The sequence below is a fragment of the Ochotona curzoniae genome, unplaced genomic scaffold, assembly GCF_017591425.1.
Source record: "Ochotona curzoniae isolate NIBS_2020 unplaced genomic scaffold, NIBS_Ocur_1.0 contig_21, whole genome shotgun sequence".
In the NCBI taxonomy this organism is placed as follows: Eukaryota; Metazoa; Chordata; class Mammalia; order Lagomorpha; family Ochotonidae; genus Ochotona; species Ochotona curzoniae.
In genome coordinates this window covers 8,852,090-8,873,220 of record NW_024465322.1, presented here as the reverse complement: position 1 = coordinate 8,873,220, position 21,131 = coordinate 8,852,090, and the positions used below count along the sequence as shown (strand labels likewise).

General features: G+C 47.6%; 1 protein-coding gene across 8 annotated transcripts in view; it reads right to left on the bottom strand.

Moving 5' to 3' along the window:
- Positions 1-21,131, bottom strand: part of RAPGEF2 (Rap guanine nucleotide exchange factor 2) — a 157,310-nt gene that overhangs the window by 91,581 nt on the left and 44,598 nt on the right. For all 8 annotated transcript variants that reach the window (XM_040971341.1, XM_040971343.1, XM_040971338.1 and 5 more), the window contains exons 2-3: positions 8,939-9,009; positions 5,498-5,554 (exon numbers count right to left, since the gene is read on the bottom strand). In XM_040971341.1, coding sequence (XP_040827275.1) covers positions 5,498-5,554; positions 8,939-9,009 — 128 coding nt within the window. The remainder of the gene's footprint in view (positions 1-5,497; positions 5,555-8,938; positions 9,010-21,131) is intronic.

The window sequence follows — 21,131 nt, the reverse complement described above, 5'->3', positions numbered from 1 at the left end:
GTTCCAGGTGTCTGGGTGATGCTGCCAGCGGGGCCATGACACAGATGACCCCTTAGCCAAGCCACCCTTGAGGCTCTCACAGCAGCAGGGGCTCACTACGAAGGCAGCTTTCCAAGATGCCCAGCCGCCACCCGGCCTGGCCTGCACTGCACGCCACTCCCCCTCCCTCTTTCAAGCCTACCAGCTCCTACTGTGGGGGCAAGGAGGACTCCCTCTGCACAAAGTGTTCCGAGATTCACAAGAACAAACTCCGGCAGGGGCCACCTTCCAACACACAGATGGCTTTTCAGATGCACAGCCATTTCCATCTTGTTCCCAAACACATGACGTCACTTCTAGTGCTGGGCCAGAGTGGAGGGCCGATCTGCAGCTCGGAGGCTGCAAGGCGCGCGCGCGCGCGCGCGCACACACACACACACACACACACACACACACACACACACACCGTGGGCTGCTTTGGGCACAGCCAGTGTTACGAAGCAGCAAGCACACAGGATAGGCCAACAGAAGGTGGCATGGTAAGGGGTTCTGTTGCTGATGCCAGGCGGAGTCATGCCAAGGGCACACACGACCTTCACCAAGGCACAGGTGCCTGTCTACCAAGTCCGACAGGTCTGGCATTCACAACCTCCACCATCAGAACAGCAACGTTTTCTCACAAAAATTACTCCGAATTATAAATTCCCACAAATACCATTTAAAAAGTACGGGGCAGGGGGATTGGAGTGATGGCTCAGTTGGCTGGTCTTCTACCTGTAAGTGCTAGCATTCCACGGGGGTGCTTATCTGTGTCCCAGCTGCTCCATTCCCAATCCAGCTCTCTGCTTTGGCCTAGGAAAGCAGTGCAGATTAGCCCAAAGCCTTGGAGAACCTGAGACTGCCTGGGAGACCCAGGTCAGGCTCCTGGCTCCTGGCTCCTGGCTCCACATCGGCTCAGCTCCAGCGTATACAGCCATTTGGGGAGAAAACCAGTGAAGATCTTTCTGTCTCTCCTTCTCTCTATAAATCTGCCTTTCCAATAAAACAGATCTTGAAAAAGAATTAGAGGGTTAAATATATATGTATATTTTTCTTTCCTGTTTTCTCCAAAAAATCTGCCCTTTCCAGTAAAAATAAATCTTAATATTTTTAAATAGTTAGCAATTATTTTCAAAAGCTTGTGGTTGTAACAATTATACGTCAGTTACTTCACATTTAAAATTTAAAACTCCAAAGAGAAAGAAGTCAGCACTGGAACCCATGGCTTCTCAGAGTCCCGAGCGTGAGCTCCCGGCACACACAAGGGCGGTCCACGGGCGGCCTCCGGAGACCCACGGACTGCGAAGGACTTACAGCCACAAGCGACACGCTGGGCGTCTGGATTGTTTATCATCATCAATTCACTTAGCCAACAGAGCGGACAGCACAAAGTAATAAAGCCATCAACCCTGCAGGCCCCTTCACAAGTCATTCTTCAGGGTGCAGTTTTAATAACAGTGAAGGGGCAGGGCCTTGGAAGCCAGGGCATTATTCCACAAACTTCTGCAAGGGACAAGGTCAGTGCAAGCTGCCCATCGATGCCTGACGCTCACGGTGTGAGGACAACTCCGGACACCAAGAGCTAAAAGCATTTCCAGCTCATGATTCCTTCGCGTCTGGCGGGTCTTGCTGGTACTCGGCGGGGGTCTGGGCACCCATGGGAGTCTCATTTCAGACCGGGTTCTTAAGGATAACCATGCGTCAGGCTCCCTCCCTTAGGAACTGCCATTGTCCACTCAGCATGTCCAAGACTGGCAAGTGAAAGGGAGATGGAATATGCCTGTCTTCATATTTTATCAGAACTGCAAGTCTCCCCTAAGCACAATACTATTTAGAACGGCGTTTTTGTTTTGATTTGTTAACACAGTAACACCAGAACTAGTATAATTCATTCCTAATAAATACTTCTTTTTCTTAACTGGAAGACACAGTCCCAATTCCTTTCTTAAAAAAAAAAGTCTTAGTTATTTGAAAAGCAGACTGCTTTTCTGTGTGCTGGTTCACTCCTCTGATGGCCAAGGTTGGGCCAGGCCAAAGCCAGGACCCTAGAACTCCGTCTGGGTCTCGCACATGGACGGCGGGGCCCGAGCATTCAGGCCACCTTCCACCAAGCTTTGCCACGTACATGAACTGGCAGCTGGATCGGAAATGGACTGCCAGGACTCAAAACAGTACCTTTAGGAGAGGTGGGCATGGAAGGCACCAGCTGAGCCACAGTGCCAGCCCCCTCCGCAAAGGCTTTAAACCAAAGCTGGGACCACCACCGATGTCAGCGGTTAAGGGGTCTGAGCACCTGTCCTGGGGGGCACAGCTCTCAGCACAGAGTACACCCGACTGCATCTTACCCTCATGCCAGCCCTCGGCTTAACAACTCTCCTTGCTGTCTCCATTTTACAGATGAGGAAACTGAGGCCAGGGACAGATCAAAAGAAGATTATAACTGCCCGGTGAAAGTATTAAAACCAGAGACTTAGAGGTGGCCAGCACCCGATCAGGAAGACGACCGCTCACCCGGGGGTCAGGTTCTCACGAAGGAAACGACTCCGGGGTGAACACGAGCAAACAAGCCGTCTTCCCACAAGAACATTCTCAGACAGGTGACACTGCCACTCAATCACCAGGAAATCTCACAGGTTACCAGTAGGTGCGCTTCCATTCTCAACACCACACGGCTGCTCAGGGTAGAAGCAGGCCAGGCCAGGCCAAGGGCAGAGCGAGAAAATCATCTCATTAGGGCCTCATCAAAAGACTGGCCCGATACAAAGGAATCTGATTACGTGAATTAGCCTCTGAATTTCTGGTCTTAGGAAATGATGATTTATCAGATCTCCAGACTTTTTCACTGCTTACCAACGCTTAGTGAACTGTAATCAAACACAAGTAACCGTAGCTGTGGCTACAAAATGCATCTGGTTGTGAATTTCGGAAGCAGTCATCTGTGCCTCGCTACTTCAGAAAGCTCTGGAAGGCATATCAGGCTTGTGGGAAAAACAGAAGCCCAGTTTGATTAAAACTAACGAAAATCCCTGCAAGGCTTTTTCAAGGTATATTTCACGAACATTTTCAAACCCCCTTATATGCATGGATCTTTCTGTGCCGCAATAAGCATTCTCGCTTTATATTTCGCTTAGAACAAGAGGCTGGGAGTCAGAGACCTACGTGCCTGGCCGCTGCCCAAATGCCCCGGGATGGCTGGGCACACCTCAAGAGCCCACGCCGTGGCAGGGACGCCACCGCTTAAGCCATCAACTGCTTCCAAGGATATTCATCAGCCGGAAGCTGGAGCAAGGACCTGGAGCCAGGTATTAACTCGTGTTTTCTGAAGGGGAATCTGAGCATCATTTCCATTAAAAAAATAATTTGTTAATTGGAAAAGAAGAAAGAGGAGGGATGGACCAGGCTGCAGTGAGAAGCAGAAGCGTCACCCAGGTGTCTCTGGGTAGGGGAGAGACCCTGGCACTGGGGCCAGCTTCCACCGCTTCCCCAGGATAGGAAGAAGTTGAATCAGAAACAGGGCACATCATTTGGAAATCCTCACTGACCATATGTGCTGCAAGCAGCTGACCCCACTGCACCCCACACCAGTGCAGAACACGGGCATCTGAGCTAACCCACCAGCCTCTTCCCGGCCGTCACCTGTTCCATTCCCACAAGCCCCTTGAAGCCCCCGTGTTTAGGCACAGCACACAGGCACCACGGAAACAGACTTAAAAAAACTCTAGGAAGCCTAAAGACAATGTCATCCACCTTCACTCTACATGAGCCATACATTATGGCTGTCATGGATCACCACTCTGCAGGCAGAGCCTCAGGTGGGCAGGCAGGAGTCGGGGCCGCCCACACACACACACACACACCCCACTTCCATGTGTTACGCTCCCAGGAAGATGCACGTGACCGGGCTAAGAGCCAAGGCTGCCGAGTTGCACTTCTGAGTTCAAATCCTGGTCCCAGATCGAGCAATGGGACCTCCCGGGGTATATCCTCATGTTTTCCCGGCCTCAGCATCATCCCGGGTCTACACTGGGGAAGCTAACAGTGACCTCTGAGGAGGAAGCAGCTGAAGGCACACACAGCACACAGGAAGTACCTACGAAACACCTGCTGTCACTCCACCATCTAAGCTGCCAGTGCGTTGGCATATCCTCTGCTGCTTCAAAACTGACCACCCAGCTAAGGACTCAGAGCCTGGAGGGCAGGGATTCCGGCCCAGGAGTTAGACACCCTCGCCGCACACCAGAGTCCCTGGGGGCAAGTCCTTCTCCAGCTACCGCTTCCTGCTAAAGCAGACTCTGACGGCAGCAGCGATGGCCAAAGCTACCGATTTCCTTTTCCACGGGGGAGGCCTGGACAGAGCCTCCAGCTCTCGGCTCCAAAAGGTGGCTGGCACAGGCAGTTATTTCGGGAGCTGGCAGATGGAAGTGGGGTGTGTGTGTGTGTGTGTGTGTGTGTGTGTGTGTGTGTGTGTGTGTGTGTGTGTGTGTGAAGTAAAGCAGCATATCAAAGTCATTATGGATCAATTACCCCGACAACTGGAATTCATTTCAAGACATCACAGCCTGGAATTGGGAGACGAAGGACAAGAGATGGAACGTAACCTGCCAGGTGTACAGCGACTCAGCTGCCTGCAGAATCGCATGCATGACCGCACCCTTCTGCTGCCCTGGCCCGCTGAGCCTCGCCACAGGCCGGGGCATGGAACCCGCCCCAAGGCTCAGGGGGCGAAGCAGGGCCCCTTCCCTGCACTGAGCCCCTGAACACCAGGCCTCCGCGCCAGGGACCCCGTGCTCTTGTGGGTTTCTTCCACTCATTCTGGGAACACACATTATTTTGGCTTAATCGTTTTTGCTGTTGCTTCCTTTTGCAGTAGATCTGCTTCTCGAGGCTATGGGCTCCCGAGGACCAGAAGCCGTGGTTCGCTTGTTCCACCACACGGTGTCTATGCTACGCCTGCAAGGTGGCAATTCCTTAGTGGGAAGGAAGACCCAATGGAGCAGCAGTCCATCGCGGCAATCACCTCCCCAAGAAGAGTACGTCTGCTCTCTTAGGAACAGCTAAGCCCTCTAAAGGAGGAGCAGTACTAGTGAAAGAAGCAAGCCTTCCCGAAGAGCTGTGGCTAACTTGCATCCCCGTTTCTGAAGGAAGTAGAAGCTAAAAAGATGCTTCTGCGATCTTGGTACCTCATCAGTTGCGCTGAGGGAATATAGGTTTTGTTCTGCTGAAAGGACACTGCATTCTTATTTTGTAACAATAGATGTCAAAATGCTCTAAAATGTGACACACCACCTCCCACTTGGCAGAGATCACGACAGACTCATCAGGAAAGGACTGGAAGCGGTTAACGTGCGGGAAGTTTTCACGTGGCTAACGCACTGAGCAACAGGCTAAGGGCAAGGCCGCTGTCGCTGCCATGTGGGTGAAGCTTGGGCATCTCATCACTGCATGTGACACATCGTGTGAACAAAAAGCAGGCACTTACTAGTACAAGACCTCGTTTGCTTCGTGTCTTTCGTATCTCACGGTTTCACACATCAACCTGTGGAAGAGAGAAAGGCATGAGTTCAAGGGCTGCCACTGAAACACTAATGGTTTAAAATCCAAGCTGAACCCATTTAAGACAATTGTATATGGTTCCTCGCAGTCATCTGCTAGCCTCAAGGTGAGTTCTGGTATCTGAATTAACAAATCAGAACAAATCGTGCTAAAGACATTAGAACACACTTGATACGCTGTCACCTTGCCCAGAGCTGCTGAATGGGGGAAGGCTGCACGCGCCTCACACATCCCAGCACTTGAATAAGTTACTGCTCCCCGTGGTACACCAAGAACGGGAAGGAGCTCACAAAAATTAGCAAAGAAAACCTATCAATTTCACCATCAGTGACAATGCAATTCGTAGCTCAACATCAGTATCATTCAAGTGTGTGAAATTTCAGACAAAACCAGATGTTTATTAACTCAGCATCTTTGTGAACAGCCCGGCACCTGTTAGTGCACTGAGTACATCTGTGGACCTCGTGATGTCTGCGCCACTGGGAAAACGCAAGTCCTGGGGTGGCGACGGTCTGAGTGAGGTGAAGGCTGTTTCTCTCCAAACCACATCAACGTCCACCACACGGTGGGCGTGTCACTTAGTAACCGTCTAAAGAAACAGCGTATCTAGTGCCATCAGAAAGTCAAGAAAAAACATAACACAATTTAAAAAAATAACACTGGAGCATGAGACTGTATAAATGAAATGGGTGCCTAGACCGCTTGACTTCAAACACTGGTAGGAAACATTGGAGCAAAAACACTCCGACCGTCCCTGAATTCGCGAACGTCTGAACAACCAGGTTAGCCGCTATTTAACAGGCTCAAGGTTCCCAGGTGACGGCAATTATACTCACTATAATGCTGACATCGACTTGTTTCCAACTCCAATCATTCCCAAAAAATGGGTCTGCTTTTCACGGATTTTTAGTCGTTGCTTTAAACCACAGCATGCTCCTCTCTGGCAAACATGCCACTCTTCGTTTATATGCACACACACCAGCCGTTGTGGGCAGCTTCGACTTTGAATTATATTCATTTTTTAAAATAAGTTTGTGCTAAGATCACAGTTTTTACAACACCGAGCCGCCCACCCTGACCGTTAAGCAGCAGCTGATGGCTTGCACACCGCAGTGGCTGGAAGTGCCAGGAGCTCAGGCCTCCCGCACAGGAAAACCTGCCCTGCCCGCTCCAGTGCCCTCCACCACACGGGCAAAGCAGGGATCCTGGTAAAAACCACTCCCCACTCACAAGTGGGTTCATGTGCTCTCTGCAAGTTTGAACTGCCCATTTTCTAATAATCCTGGAGAAAAAACTCTTCGTAAAATTCCAAGAAAGCCATTCACCTGAAGACGCGTTCTCCCCTGAAAGGGCACGGTCATCATCTAGTAGTGCTGTTTCTAATCGGGCATCCTGATCCCGCCCTCGGGAAGAACTCACCTTCGTCTAAGAAGATGCCTTCTCTAAATATGAGAATAAGATCTTAAAGGACCCTCCCTGCAAGGTCCAGCCATCCAAGGACATGAACAGGCTCCAAGCTCAACTTCCCATACCCCTGAGGTCGGTGGCTACTGCTGACCAAAGTAACTTTTATAAAGAAAGCTGGCAGTTCTCGTGCTAGTCAATAGGAATTATGGAGTGGTGCTGTAGTATTTCTACTTTTCCAATTCAAGATTTCCACCAGTCTTAAGCATTCTATTTCTACCGCATAAAATTACTATAATGTAAATAATTTTAAAACCACACCCACTCTAAGTATATATAAATATATGAATATTCATATTTGTGATTTTATGTGCACAATAGGAAAATCACTTTTAGTGTTTGCATGTTATCTGAATTTGCAGATTTAACTGCATTCAAATTGGTATCACAGCTTTTTCTTTAACAAGTTGTCATGACAAGACAAAGCGGAAGTTACACACTTAAAAACTATTCTTGCCGTAATTTGAGCTGTCTTCCAAAACCCCCGTGGTTTTGCCCTTTTTTAAAAAAAAATAAGAAGAAAAAACACTTGACTGAATTTTTAAACACTTAATCATCAATCTACTTAAATTTAAATGATTTTCATTAAAAATTTAATTTTAGAAGTATTCAATCCTCTTGATATTTTTTTCAATTAACAAGATAAAACTGACATGTTCACAAATTAAGCTCACAAATTAATTAGTGTTTAAAGAGTAAAGAAGAAATATATAGGACAAGCATTCCTTTCATAATTAAGAACCGCTGGCATCGAAACAGGCCAGGCCTGGGCGAGCCGGCCTCCCCGACTCTGGAGAGGTTCCAATCCAGCAACTGCAGTCAAGGTGCCCACCACTCCATTGCTGCTTTACCGTAAGCTTGTACTGATTTCTAATTTGGAACACAAAGAACAAAGGCAGGGGGATCTTCCATCCACTGGCTCACTCCCCAGATGGCCACAAGAGCTGGGGCTGAATCGGGTTAAAAGCTAGGGACCAGGTACTCCAAGTGGGGCTCCCAGATACTAACAGAGCCTCAGGCACAAAGACACGCGAGGACGAGCTGGGTCAGGAGCGGAACTGCCAATAGGAGAACTAGCGCTCCAGCGTGGAATACGGGAGCCCCAACTGGTAGCTTAACCTGCTACACCACAATGCCCTCTTTCACTCCTGATCCTACACATGTAGCTCAAGTAACCTTAAGCAAAATTACTACAATACTAAACAGCAAAAATGACTTAAAAAACACATTTGGTATAAACACTGCTTCCCAAGAAAGACAGTTTATTTAATCCAACAAACGTAATCAAAACAATGACCTATGACATACTAAACAATGAACCCAAACCGTTCTTTCAATAATTAGAACAATCTGGAAGACTTTGATTCACCGGAGGAGCAAGCAATGCCCCTTCTAACTGGGCAGGAGGGTACAAACCACGGTACGGGTGGCATGTCAGCAAACCATTATCTGACTAAAATTAAATTCAACTGGGACCAGTGCAGTAGCCTAGAGCTTAAAGTCCTCGTCTTGCACACGCCAGGATCCCATATGGGAGCCGGTTCTAGTCCTGGCTGCTCCACTTCCCATCCAGTCTTGTTTGTGGCCTGGGAAAGCAGTAGAGGACGGCCCAAAGTCTTGGGATGCGGCACACGCATGAGAGACCCACAGAGGCTCCTGGCTTTTGAAGGGTGCAGCTCCAGCCACTGCAGCCATTTGGGGAGTGAATCAGCAAACGGAAGTTCTTTGTCTCTCCACCTCTCTGTATATCTGACTTTTTAATAAATTTTGTTTTAAAAAATCAATTTGACTTTGGAAGAGTTACAGGAGATGAAGGAGAGTTTCTGTAACCCTTCTTAACCCTGGGAAATGGTAACACACAGCTCTAACACTGACTCGTGGTGGAAAGGTTCAAGCGGCATACCTAAGCTGGTGCTCCCTCAGGTTGGATAAGGCTTCCATCCCGTGCAGGTATGAATACACGATCTCCAGATCCTAGGAAAGGCAAAGACACAAACTGTTAGACTCCTGGGACAGAAGTTACCCAAAGCAGGCAGTCTAGCTACAAGCAAAAATAAGCTACAGGTGTCCGTTTAAGAAGCATGTTTTCTTAGACTTTAGAGTTAAGCATGTACAAATGCCACCTATTACAACTGCCTGTGGAATAAGCACAAAATCTACTTAGATGTAAATTAACAAAACTGAAAATATAAGTTGTTCTTTATCACATATCTACCGCCTGCCTTTTATTTCAAAACAAAGTTTCAATTTCCCAGTATAGATGAAGACTAGCACAGTAAACCTATTCATTCCAATATGAAAACCACTTCCTATTATTCCAAAACTATACTGAAAAATAAGCATTTAATTCTTTTCAGTTCTACCAAAATACTTCGATATATTTTATATGAATGTTATATATATGAAGATACATTTCCTTAAAAAAAAATTCAGATTAAAATGTATCATGCTCTGTAGTAGGTACAAAAGAGAATTCAAAGTTACAAATGAAAGTTCAGAAAAGGTAACAAGTCAAAGCTCTACCTACATTCATGATAAGCCAGCAAGGAATCAGGATTTCGGGAAATCGAGAATTTTGTTTGACATGTCAATATGAATATTTACTCCTCCGAAGTCTTAATCAAAATGCAGAACAAGGCCACTTTAAGAAATCTGTCAAATAATTTTTCGTAGCGACTTAAGTGGTAATTCACATAGCATTAACACTTTTTTGAAGTGAGGTGTCCGCTACTTTGTTTATATAATCACCAGCACTAATTTCAGAACATGTTCACCATCTCCCCGGGAAAAAAATCCTGGAACTCACTAAGAATCCTTCTTCACTCCCCCTTTCCATAAACTCCTGGGGAGCACAACCTCCTTGGCCATGTAGGGCACTGCAGGGCCGGGGGGACAGGCCTCTGTCACTCAGTGTTAGGTTTCTGGGGGGGTCGCTCATCTTACAGCACATCCCACCTCTTTAATGCCACACCTACTCCACCGGGAAGCTTAGCCACTCGTCAGCCGATGGGCATTTGGCGTTCTCCATCTTGGCTATCACTAGTAGACTAGCATGAACTTGTGCAAGTTTTTGTTTGAATGCCATTGTCAATTTGCATGGATATATTCGTAAGGAAGGGAACTGCCAGGTCACACTAACTCACTAACTTTTAAGATGTGTTCACTTTCCCTGGGAAGGTAGACTGACAGAAGAGACAACAATCAGCCATCTGCTAGCTCATCCCCCAGATGGCTGCAATGACCAGATCGGAGTCCATCGGAAGCCAGGAACCAGGAGCCAGGAGCTTCCTCCAGGTCTCCCATGCAGGTGCAGGATCCCAAGGCTGTGGACATGCTGGGAGCTGGATGGGAAATGGAGCAGCCAGGACCTGAACCACTAACTTATAAGGGTCCTGCCAAACTGCTTTCCTAAGTGACAAGAGGATTTCATAATGCCATTAACACTGTAAGAGGATTTCAGTCTGCATACTTGCCAACATCTACTACTGCCCACATTGTTTTTTATTTTAGCCATTCCACTGGGTGTGAAGTTACATCTTACTGTAGTTTCCATTTGCATTTCCATATTGACCAACAATAATGCACATCTTGTCATGCCTTTTGGCCACTTATGTAGCTACAGTGAATATTCAAAGGCTTTAAGTTTTAATATGGTTATTTGTCTTTTTATCATTAAAAGGTGAATTTATTATATTCTGAATTTAAGCTCATTTTAGAGTTGTTTCTAAGAAACCATTACTAATTCAAGATCAGAAAGAGGTGATACTATAGGTTCTTCAAGAATTTTGTGAAAATTATTCTTCCCCCTCACTGAACTGCACTGTGAAAGTACTACAAATCATTAACAGACCGTTAAGCTAAGAGTTCATTTCTAGAGCTGACGAACCAGGAAGGTGGGATCTGTGAGCTTTGCTTCAATACAGTCCAGCAGCCCAACATGACTGTCCGGTTTACCCAGAGGGCGTGCAGGCAAGGCACACCACACTCCAAGCCCAAGAGCACCTCTCCTCTGGCTTCCTAGGAGCAAGGGAGAACGAGTGATTTTTTTGAAGTGGTTTTAGGATCTTCCCCAGTGTCCAGTGAGCCCACATTTTCCAAACCCAAATCATTGGAAGCGCCATGCTCAGGTCTAAAACTTAGAGTCAGGCTATTTCACATCAACACATGCATGACTGAACTCTGGGGAGGGGCAGGGACTGCGTGCCAGCTGCCACATCCCCACATCCCACACCAAGCCCTAAGTCTGATGAGATGCCAAGTGGCACAAGAAAAAGCCGAGGAAAGGACGAGCTCCCGCGGCAGGAGAGGGCACTGCACAGCACGCCCACTCCATCATCCTCCTTCCAACAGTTTCACTTCTGGAATCACGCAAAACTCCCAACCTTTACACATCCTCTTCTTGCAATATTTGTACTTGGCACGGAACCGCACCCACTTTGCGAAGAAGCCAAAAACCAAGCCGAAACAAAAAAGGTGAGTAAAAGTAGGATGCTAAGGAAGTCCCGATCCTCAGAGCAAGCCGAGATTGGCACAGACAGCGCAAATAGGTAAGTCATCTGAGCGAGAAGGGAGATTTCTTGTTTAGACATGCAAGATAATTTTCAACAGGTGGCCTTCAGAGTCTTGGGTCCCCCCTCTCCTTTTGTCTGCACACACGCGAGAAGAGATGAAACACAATGAGGCTGTGTCTCAACAAACTTGACTGCAGAAGTGCCGGGCAGTGCAATCTATCTAAAGTGATTCAACTTCCGTGTGGAAACCATGGCGTGCAGACCTGCCCAACCGCACCTCTGGACAAGGCCGGCTCGCATGGCCGCACTGCTGTCCAAGACCCTTCCAAGGCCAGCGCGTCCCCACCAACTCTCTCCAGCCTGGGAGCACAAACAGGAATAGCTTGCTCTGACCAGGAAGCGGCATGTTTTAGAACAATATGCCTTTCCTACAGCCCCAGGAAGGACATCCGTTTCTCAAAAATAGAAGCCATTTGAAAGCAGAAATTTCTTACTTCTAGAAGACAAAGGAGTCAGACGGGCCATTTGGAATGAAGTGGAAAGTGACGCCAAAGGAAAAACAGATTGCTTTCCCCGCCTCGTCCCCAGTCCCCCATGCCAAGGTAAGCCGAGTTCCAAATCCACAGGCCACACCTGAGGACATGCAGGGGAGTGGGTGCCACAGGCTCTCAGGCTCAGCGACATGAGGCGCCCCCTCACAGCAAAGGCAGCGGAGGGAGTGGAGGCCGCCTCCTGGGCTATTTCTCCAGCTTCTCGCAAGGCTTAGGCAGACTCAAACATACCGACCACTTAGCGCTGGCTTTTCCTCCTGTGGCCTTGCCAGCATCAGAAGTTCGCTCGCCGTGTAGAGCATGCTGCAGTGTGGATTTTGGAGAACTCGGCCTCCTCTGGGGTCCCCACTCCATATGCTGTGCACCCACTCCTGTGCTCTGCTGGCTCCTCTGGGCTTGTGTGGAACAAAAAAATACTGGGGGAAGGGCTTGGTTCAACACTGTGAAACAGACTTGGTGGGATATCTGAAGCTACGTGTTCACACTGCACGCAGACACAGGCCGACTGCTCTACAAGGTCCAGTCATCAAGAAAGTTGAGGCTGCACCCACGTGAGCCACAGCGGCACTGCTGGGCTGGATGGTCCGAGTGTGTTCAACAGGAGGCGGCAGAGGGCAAGGCAGAGGCCTTGCTACATGGAAACATTTGAAGGAGTTCCCTCAGAAAGCCAGGGGATACAATGGAAAGAACACGGGCTAGGGCCATGGGCTGGCACACGGGTGCAACAGGGTACTTCTCCACCTGAAAATGCAAGCATCCCACGTGGATGCCGGTACATCTCCTGGCTGCTTCACTTCCCATCCAGCTCCCTGCTTGCAGCCTGAGAAAACAGAATGATCCAAGTCCTTGGGACCCTGCACCCACATGGGAGACCCGAAGAAGCTCCTGGCTTCGGGTTGACTCAGCTCCACGTGTCCACCCATTTGGTGAGTGAACCAGCAGATGCAAGCTCTTTGTGTTGGACCCTCCTCTCCGTACACCTGCCTTTCAGAGAGAAATAAATCAATCCTGGGGAAAATCTCCAGAGCCACAGAGCACAGGATCCACCCCCTGACCCCTTCTTCCCAGCTGTGACCCAGGCAGCGTTACCGGGACCTTATTTGTGAAGCAAGGCGAACAGCCATCTACCTCACTAGACTGTGTGGCAAAAGTTACACTGTTTGCTAACAACACACTGAAGGAGTGTGTAGATCCTGAAAACGTAGCTGAGCTTGAGATCTGAATGGAAGTACAAGTGATCCTAAGCGTAAAAACTTTAAATATTCCCAAAGTATTCATACACATCAGAATTGTCACAATTTGAGATCCCATTAGCATGCCTCTCCAGCCCCCATTTAAAAAAAAGAAAACAAATGTGTTATTCACAGAAACTACAAAGGCCCTTAAACTGTCTGCTTTATACATACAGACTTGGACATCCGATTTAAAGAGAAGCATAGCCAACATGTAGCGCCTGGGACATCTGTTATTAATATACATTCCAAATGACAGCGGTCTAGAATCTCATATCCTTAAGAATGACGAAATGGGAGAAGGGACAAAATTTCCAATTTCAGAACAACCATTTAATTTTTTTTTCCCCAGGAAGAATTACAGAAATCTATTTAAGACTGTCAGAACTGGAGTATTTTCCTAAGTTTGCCTTCCACAGCTAAAACATGTTTCATAACATTTAAAATGTGGTCTTTAAAAATTTCTGCATGTGTTCCCACACACCTAAGCCCACAGACTTTGTTCCTTATTTTTGAAAGATTCCTTTGTTTGAAGCTCAGAGTTACAGAGAGAGAGAAACAGTTCTTCCATCTTCTGGCTCAGCATCCCCCGAGGCTCATGACCACAGCACTTGCCCAGGTCCAGACCAGGAGCCGGGAGGTCTAGCCATGTCACCCATGCGGGCAGCACCGGGGCCATCTTCCTCCATCTTCCTAGGGAATTACCAGCAGCCAGGACTTCAAAGGCCTCGTTCTTGACTGTCTCGGCTGTTTTCTCATCTGTGCATGGTATCAGACAACAAATCAGTGTGGTCCTGCAGGTTTCCTCCTAAGATACTAAACAATCCTAAAGTTCCTAAATCCTGCCCCACATCACCTTGGCCTGTACAACGCTGCCTAGTACGGCTGTCCAGCAGGTGCACACGCTGAAATGGAGCATCCTACGAGGAAGAAAGGGGTGACTCCTGGGAAGACCCTCCCGTCTGCATGCAGAGATCTCCCCAGGCTCCACAACAGAGCCCAAACCACCTCCTGTGCCCTTGCCAGATGGTGGCCAGCAACCCCTCACCTTGCCCATAACAAACTCCGTCAAGAGGCCCTCCTCCCTTCCGACTTCCTGCTGGGTTAGATCCCCAGTTTCCATCCACCACAGGCGGTACCACTGCCAGTCAGCTTCACTGCAGTTTTTGCTGCCTCTACCATGGTCCTCTGGCCCTGCTTTGGCAGTCACGTTGCTTCCGGGCATTTACACGTGTTAACTTTTCAATCAGAACACAAGTCCCTTAAGGAGAGCCTGCCTTCTCCTGTACCTCTCCCTACTCTACAACTAGCAGTAGGTGGGTGCAAAGGCCGAGCAGGTGATCTTCCTGCAGGAGAGGTGGCGTGCACCATCTGAAGGTCAGGGCTCCCTGATACCAAAGTGAGAAGGACCCCCAAGGATTCCTGCCGGGGGTCCCCACCAACACAAGTAGGCTGAAGCACTTCCATTATTGCCCACAAGGTGGCAGATTGGACCAGGAGTCCTTTCCTGGCGCTGGGCCCTGTTCACCCCGCAAAAATCAAGGAGAGGTGTTCCCCAGCACAGCCACACAAAGATACCTGGGTCTTAAAGTCATCAAGAGAAGATAGTAATTCCTTTTCCTGTCCCTAAACCAAGGAGAGAGACAATGAGTCCATCTGTGCAGCTAATACAATTGCTTCTTTCCATCCTCCCTAGAGGGAAATTTCTCTTTCAAACCAGCTTCCCCATAGTAATGCAATTAGCAAAGCAATGAAAACCTAAACATCGGATCACTACACTGCCGAGGTATTCTGTGCTATCCCAGCCATTCATGCCTCAGAGTTACATCACACATTGTTGGCAAGTGTGTGAAGGGGGAAAAAAACAATCTATGTCAGAGTGCATGACTTTTGGTAGAATTCTTTCATGTGTTTTTCTTTTTAAGCCCTTCCCCTCTCCCCCATGATACAGTTCTAGAAGCTGAAGGACCTTAATACCGTTTTTGAGCTAAGCGAGATTTCACTCAAATTCAAATGTCAAAGCCTGTGAAGCCTGGTAAATCCTTCACTACTCTTTGATGGGAAGGCCCTGGTGTATTTCTTGATCCTTCCTAAGACACAAGAAATTCCAGAAGTAAAACATGAACTGGAGGGGCCTTGTACAGTAGCCTCGTGGCTCAAGTTCTTGTCTTTGTATACGCCCTGATCCCATATGGGCACAAGTTCATGTCCCTGATGCTCCATTTCCCATCCAGCTCCCTGCTTGTGGCCTGGGAAAGCAGTCAAGGATGGCCCAAAGCCTTGGGTCCCTGCACCTGCATGGGAGACCTGCAAGAAGCTCCTGGCTCCTGATGGGCACAGCTCTGGCGTTGTGGCCACTTGGGGAGTGAACCAATGGATATAAGATCTTAGTCTCTCCTCTCTGTAAATCTACCTTTCCAATAAAAATAAACAAATCTTTTTAAAAAAAAAATATGGACTGGAGCTTATTGTCTCTGTGCCTACAATTCCTTCAGAAAGCTTCTGCCGTAAAAAGATTTTTTTTTTTAACAACTCAAACTTGAGACAAAACTACAAAGCAATTACCACGATGACCATGAAAATTACAGAATGAGCTGCTCTTCTGCGGCCAGTCATGTGTCCAGGGAAGGGGGACGCGGCAGGCGGGAGGTTCCTAATCCACTGCACGGGATCCCCGAGGACCACCTGCAGACCCTCTTCCCCGAGTCTGCTGTTTATTGAAGGTGTAAGAGTAATGCGGACCGCCCAGCTCCTGCACAGAGAGCAGAGGCACAAAGCAGCTCACAGCAGCACTCAACAAACACCGCCAGGCCCAGGGTGTCCTGCACCGTGCCCGCCTTCACGCGGTTCAGGGGAAAAAAAAAGGCAGATTTAAATTTAAATCAACAGTTTGGCTCTAACCATAAACCTCGTCTTGTGAACAAGAAAAATATCACGAGTGAGTCCAAATCGGTCCACAATTCCTGTTTTTGACAGGCACTAAGTATTTCCCCTTCAGAACAATGCATTATGCCGCCAAGTCGGCAGCTTCCCAGAACTCGCATTTCATAGGCGAGCAAAAAGAACCAACAGAGGATGCCTGAACTGTAAAGGTATTTCTTCCATCTCTCCGACCGCACATTTGCAGTCAGATTTTATCATTTGCATTTGTTCCCCAAAAGTTAACAAACACACAACTACCAAAAAAGCTACGCCAGTTGTGTACACAAACACACATCCCCGCCTACAAGTGAGAATATTCCACAGGAGTAAATGCAATAAAATAATTCTTGGGCCAACTTTTAACCTCAGGTTTTTGCTGTGTTTGGCTGTTTTTTTCATCAGCCATTCACCATCTCCCTATAAATGCGCTACCGACACAGTTAACATCTGAGGCTTGGTGCTCATGTCTCAGGACGGGCAGCCTGGTTGGAGCTAACGGAACCCTCACTGCACTGCGACCGGGCGGGGCGGGGCTGCCGCACATCACCCACAGAATTCCTGGCTGCACACACATCGGCCTCGGGGCGCTGCAGGTGCCTATCCCAGCGGCTCCAGCAGCACTCAACTGTGCACTCCACAATCCCACACTGGACGGGAGGGTCACACAGCCACACACTCAGGACAGAGGTCACTTGCAGACCGGGGCCTCTCACGGCCTCTTAGCACACAGGAAGTGAGCTCTGAATGGAAGCAACTTTTAAATATAGAAAACCTCGCTGCTGCCATTTTTCTAGGACAAAAGACCAAAATAATTTGACATCTGTTTTTCCCATCTTGAGTGTTTCACTGAGGAGCCGACCACCACCAGTACCACTTTCAGACTTCTCACTTCCCCAGAGGACAAGGGAGACGAATGAGGGTATCCCACGCAAGCCACCGAAGCCTTCCTTTCTCACCAGCACCGAGGGTGGAACAAGAACGGCGACACCTTGGGCAGTGCCCAGAGATGGTTTCCCATTTCCACCTGTCCGCAGGAGAACTGGAGGGAGCCAGTGGGTGGTTTAACAATCCAGCCGCGTAAACTGCTACATAGAGTGGAGGGTCACAGAAAAAGAAGTTAAGCGGGGCCCGCATCATGGTGCACCAAGCTAAACTATCTACAAAGCTAGCGTGCCACGTGAGGACACTGGTACCAGTTCATCAGCTCCACTTGAAGCCCAGCTCCACACCAGAAGATGGCCCCCAGGCCTGGACCCCTACCACCCACAGGGGAGACCCGGACAGAACCGCTGGCCCCTGGCTTCACCCAAGTCTATTCTACCCATTGAGACCATCTGGGGAGGTTTCTCACTCCCTCCATTTTTCTCTTTGTAATTATACCTTTAAAATGAATTTTAAAAATGTGAAAGACAATGGGAGGAAGAAAGTTAAGTTACTAAATTCTAAAAAGTAATGGGGGTCAATTCCAGGCTGTTCCATTTCCAATTCAGTTTCCTGCTAATGTGCCTGGCAAAGCAGAGGAAAATGGCCCAAGTGCTTGGGTCACTTTATCCACGTAATAGACCAAGTTGAAGCTCCTGGCCCTTGCTTCCTGCTTGGCCTAGAAATGGCCACTGCAGCCATTTGGGGAGTAAACCAGCAGGTAGATTATTTCTTTCTCTGCATTTTAACTCTGCCTTTCAAACAAATGAATCTCAAGAAAGGGAGAGAGAGAGACAGAGACATTTCTCTAAAAGAAACATCTAACATCTGAAACTTCCAGTGTAATTAGAACAGAAAATCAGCAAAGACTATGGGAAGCCATTCTGGCCAGCACAGATAAGCAGAAAAGTTGTGCTGGGCAACTTGTCAACCTGCTCTGCTGTCACGCCTCTGGACTGGGTGCATGCCACCCCAGATCAGATCCGACCCCACCAGTTACTCTGTGCTTTCAAACAAGGTTCTCAACCTTTCTCCAGCTCAGTTTCCTTATCAGTAAAACAGGGCCAACAATGCTATTTAAGATTCCCCCCAGTGCTTCAATAGTGCCTTGGCACATAACAGGTGCTTTTTTGTTGAACACTAGGTACCGTAAGTGTGACTTAATGCTTCCTGGTAACCATGGGATTCTACAAGACAGGGCTCCAGCACTGTGAAGAAGGCAGCACTAATTCCCTGAGGTCGGACACTTTTCAGGCTGAAGAGAGCCCCATTCTGTCCTCAGAACAACACCTCGGGTTTTATCTCTACCGACTCACTTAGACTGGTTTCTTGTTGTAAAGTAATATCATACTGTTACACACTTATAATGGATACTTAAGAGAATCAAGAAATAAATTTAGGCATTTAAGATCAAGCAAGCTTTCACAAGTTTACCAAGCACTCACAACGGGGAACAGACCGTCTCTTCAATAAATGACTCTGGGAAAACTGGTTACCTAAACCACATTCAGAAGCACAAAACCAAGCCCTCACTTCACACCATATGCAAAAAATCAGCTCCGAGTGGATTAAAGACTCAACTTACGACCTGGAATGGGAAAATAGCAGAAGAAAATGTAGGGGGGAGTTCCATGACATTCTTCCGGGTAACAATTCTTTTTTTTATTCCCCACCAGTACAGGCAACAAAAGCAAAAATGGACATGGACAAACAAGATTACATCAGATTAAAGAGCCTGTGCGCGGCCAAGGAAACCAAGGGCAATCTATGCAAGGGACAAAAACACCTGCAGGTCATACATGTGACAAGGGATTAACTTCAGAAACACAAAAGGAATTCAAACCACTCAACAGCAAGGAAACAACCAACCTCACACTCTGTACTGTCAACAGGTTCATGCTCACTCATGCCACACACGGCAAAATGGCCACTACCAAGACCTATGAAAGGGTGAGTGCTGGCAAGGATAGAAGCAAAGATTGTCTCTGCACACTATCGTGCAAGAACAATCTAGAAACTTCACAGAACGTGAAAAATAAAGCTACCGTTACTCAGTCATCCTCACTAGTGTTTCAAAAAGATACAGTACCCACACTCCCTTGTTCAACTGCTGCGTGACGACAGGAAATCAACTCAGTGCCCATCAATGAATCAATGTGGTGCATGTCCAGAATAGAATAGTAACCACTCGTAAGGAAGGATGGAACTGTGTCTTTTGTGGATAATGTGGATGTGCCCCGGGGATACGACGCTAAATAAAATAAGGCAGGCACACGAAGACGGAATACTTCATTGATCTCACTTACGTGTAAAATGTAAAAGGATTAAACTCACAAAAGCAGAGTGTGGAGTAACAGATGCCAGGAGCCGGGGCTGGGGAGGAGGGAGCAATGCTGATCCAGTTACATGCAAGAGATCTGTGCTAAAACGTGGCGACTACAGGAAACAGCAACAGACTGCATTCTCAGAAAACGCTGAGAGCGAATTTAAATGGCCTGTGGGCCGACACATGCTGAATAGTTTGACTTAGCCGTTCCACACTGCAGATATCTAAAACATCCCTGTGCATCTTAAGAATGTACAGTCTGTCGATTTAAAATACCTTCTCATATGAAATAGGAAACAGCAGACTCTCAAAAATAAGAAACAATCTAAGTACAATTATTCCTAATAAAAATGACAACTTCCATTTAGTTGGAAATTTCCAGAGAGGGAGAAGAATTCGAACTCTTGTGAGATTTGATCCCTCCTCTTCGTTCGCAGCTCACCAGTAAATTCAATACATGTGTATGTGTGTTCTGGCCGAGACTTGTGCCAGCCCCTATGTCATGTTAGGACTGACGTAACACATTTTGGGCCTCCGAGAACCAGAGGAGACGGCTCTGCTAGAAGAAATACATTCAGTTGTGACTCCTGGGTGATACTGACAAGTTTTCCTACTCCCGAGTTCGACAAGTGTTTTCTGTACTCCACCACTGCTGTCAGCTGCTAAAGTTTCCACATCCTGTCATCTCTCTTCCAGTGCTTGATCCTCAAGAAACCTACACCAAGCAAATGATCACAATAAAAACCGTAAGTATGTCAAATCTGTCATGCTTTCCACTGGAAAAATTGTGCTCTGTACCTACTGTGGATGCAGAAGTGTGATTAGATCCTATATTTAGCATCAGATCCTTCTAGCCCGAGACAAGTGATGTCACTTCCAAAGCGTATGTTTACCGAGTTATGTAATTTATTGCAGCACAACAGCAGTACTCTGTGAGGGCTTCAGCCAAGACGTTTAACCAAGGTGCACGGCCCTGGAAAGGAAACCCAACTCCACAGAACCGCCAGCTGTGTTGGCTCGGGGTGGGGCTTGTCCGCCACTGCCCCCGCACCCAGTCTGCCGCCAGAGTCAACTGCCAACTACACAATGACCTGGGGAGAGAGACCACAAAGACGCAAAGATGGCAGGCCAAGGATGCATTGTTCCTCCTTGGTCCCTGGCCGTTCGGCATCACCTCCTGGGTGGTGGGTATGTGCACAGAGTAAATGTGCTTTAGAATACCTGCTTGGAAGCATAATCCTTAAAGGTCTATGGGGGGATGGGAGGTTGATTTAAAAAAAAAATCTCCATTCACCAAGTTTCCATGAAGGAGTTGTTATTGAAGTTCAATCAGGCTCCAAAGTAAAATAGAGTGACATGAAACTATTTAAGTTCTTTGTGGGATTCACTAAGCAATTCCAGTAATGGCGTTGAGTGATGGCACCAAGGTTCTTGGATAAATATACCAGGATGTACAATAAGTATTCAATATGCGCCCTACCTCATTCTAAAATCTTAACCCTCATTTAGTAGAAAGATTTCAGTAATAAATCAAAAAACATAATTATGAAACAATCCACCCTGTTAAACTTACTTGTGCAACCTTAACCAATATGTCAGATAAATACCATCTGTTCCATTTCTTCCTTATTGG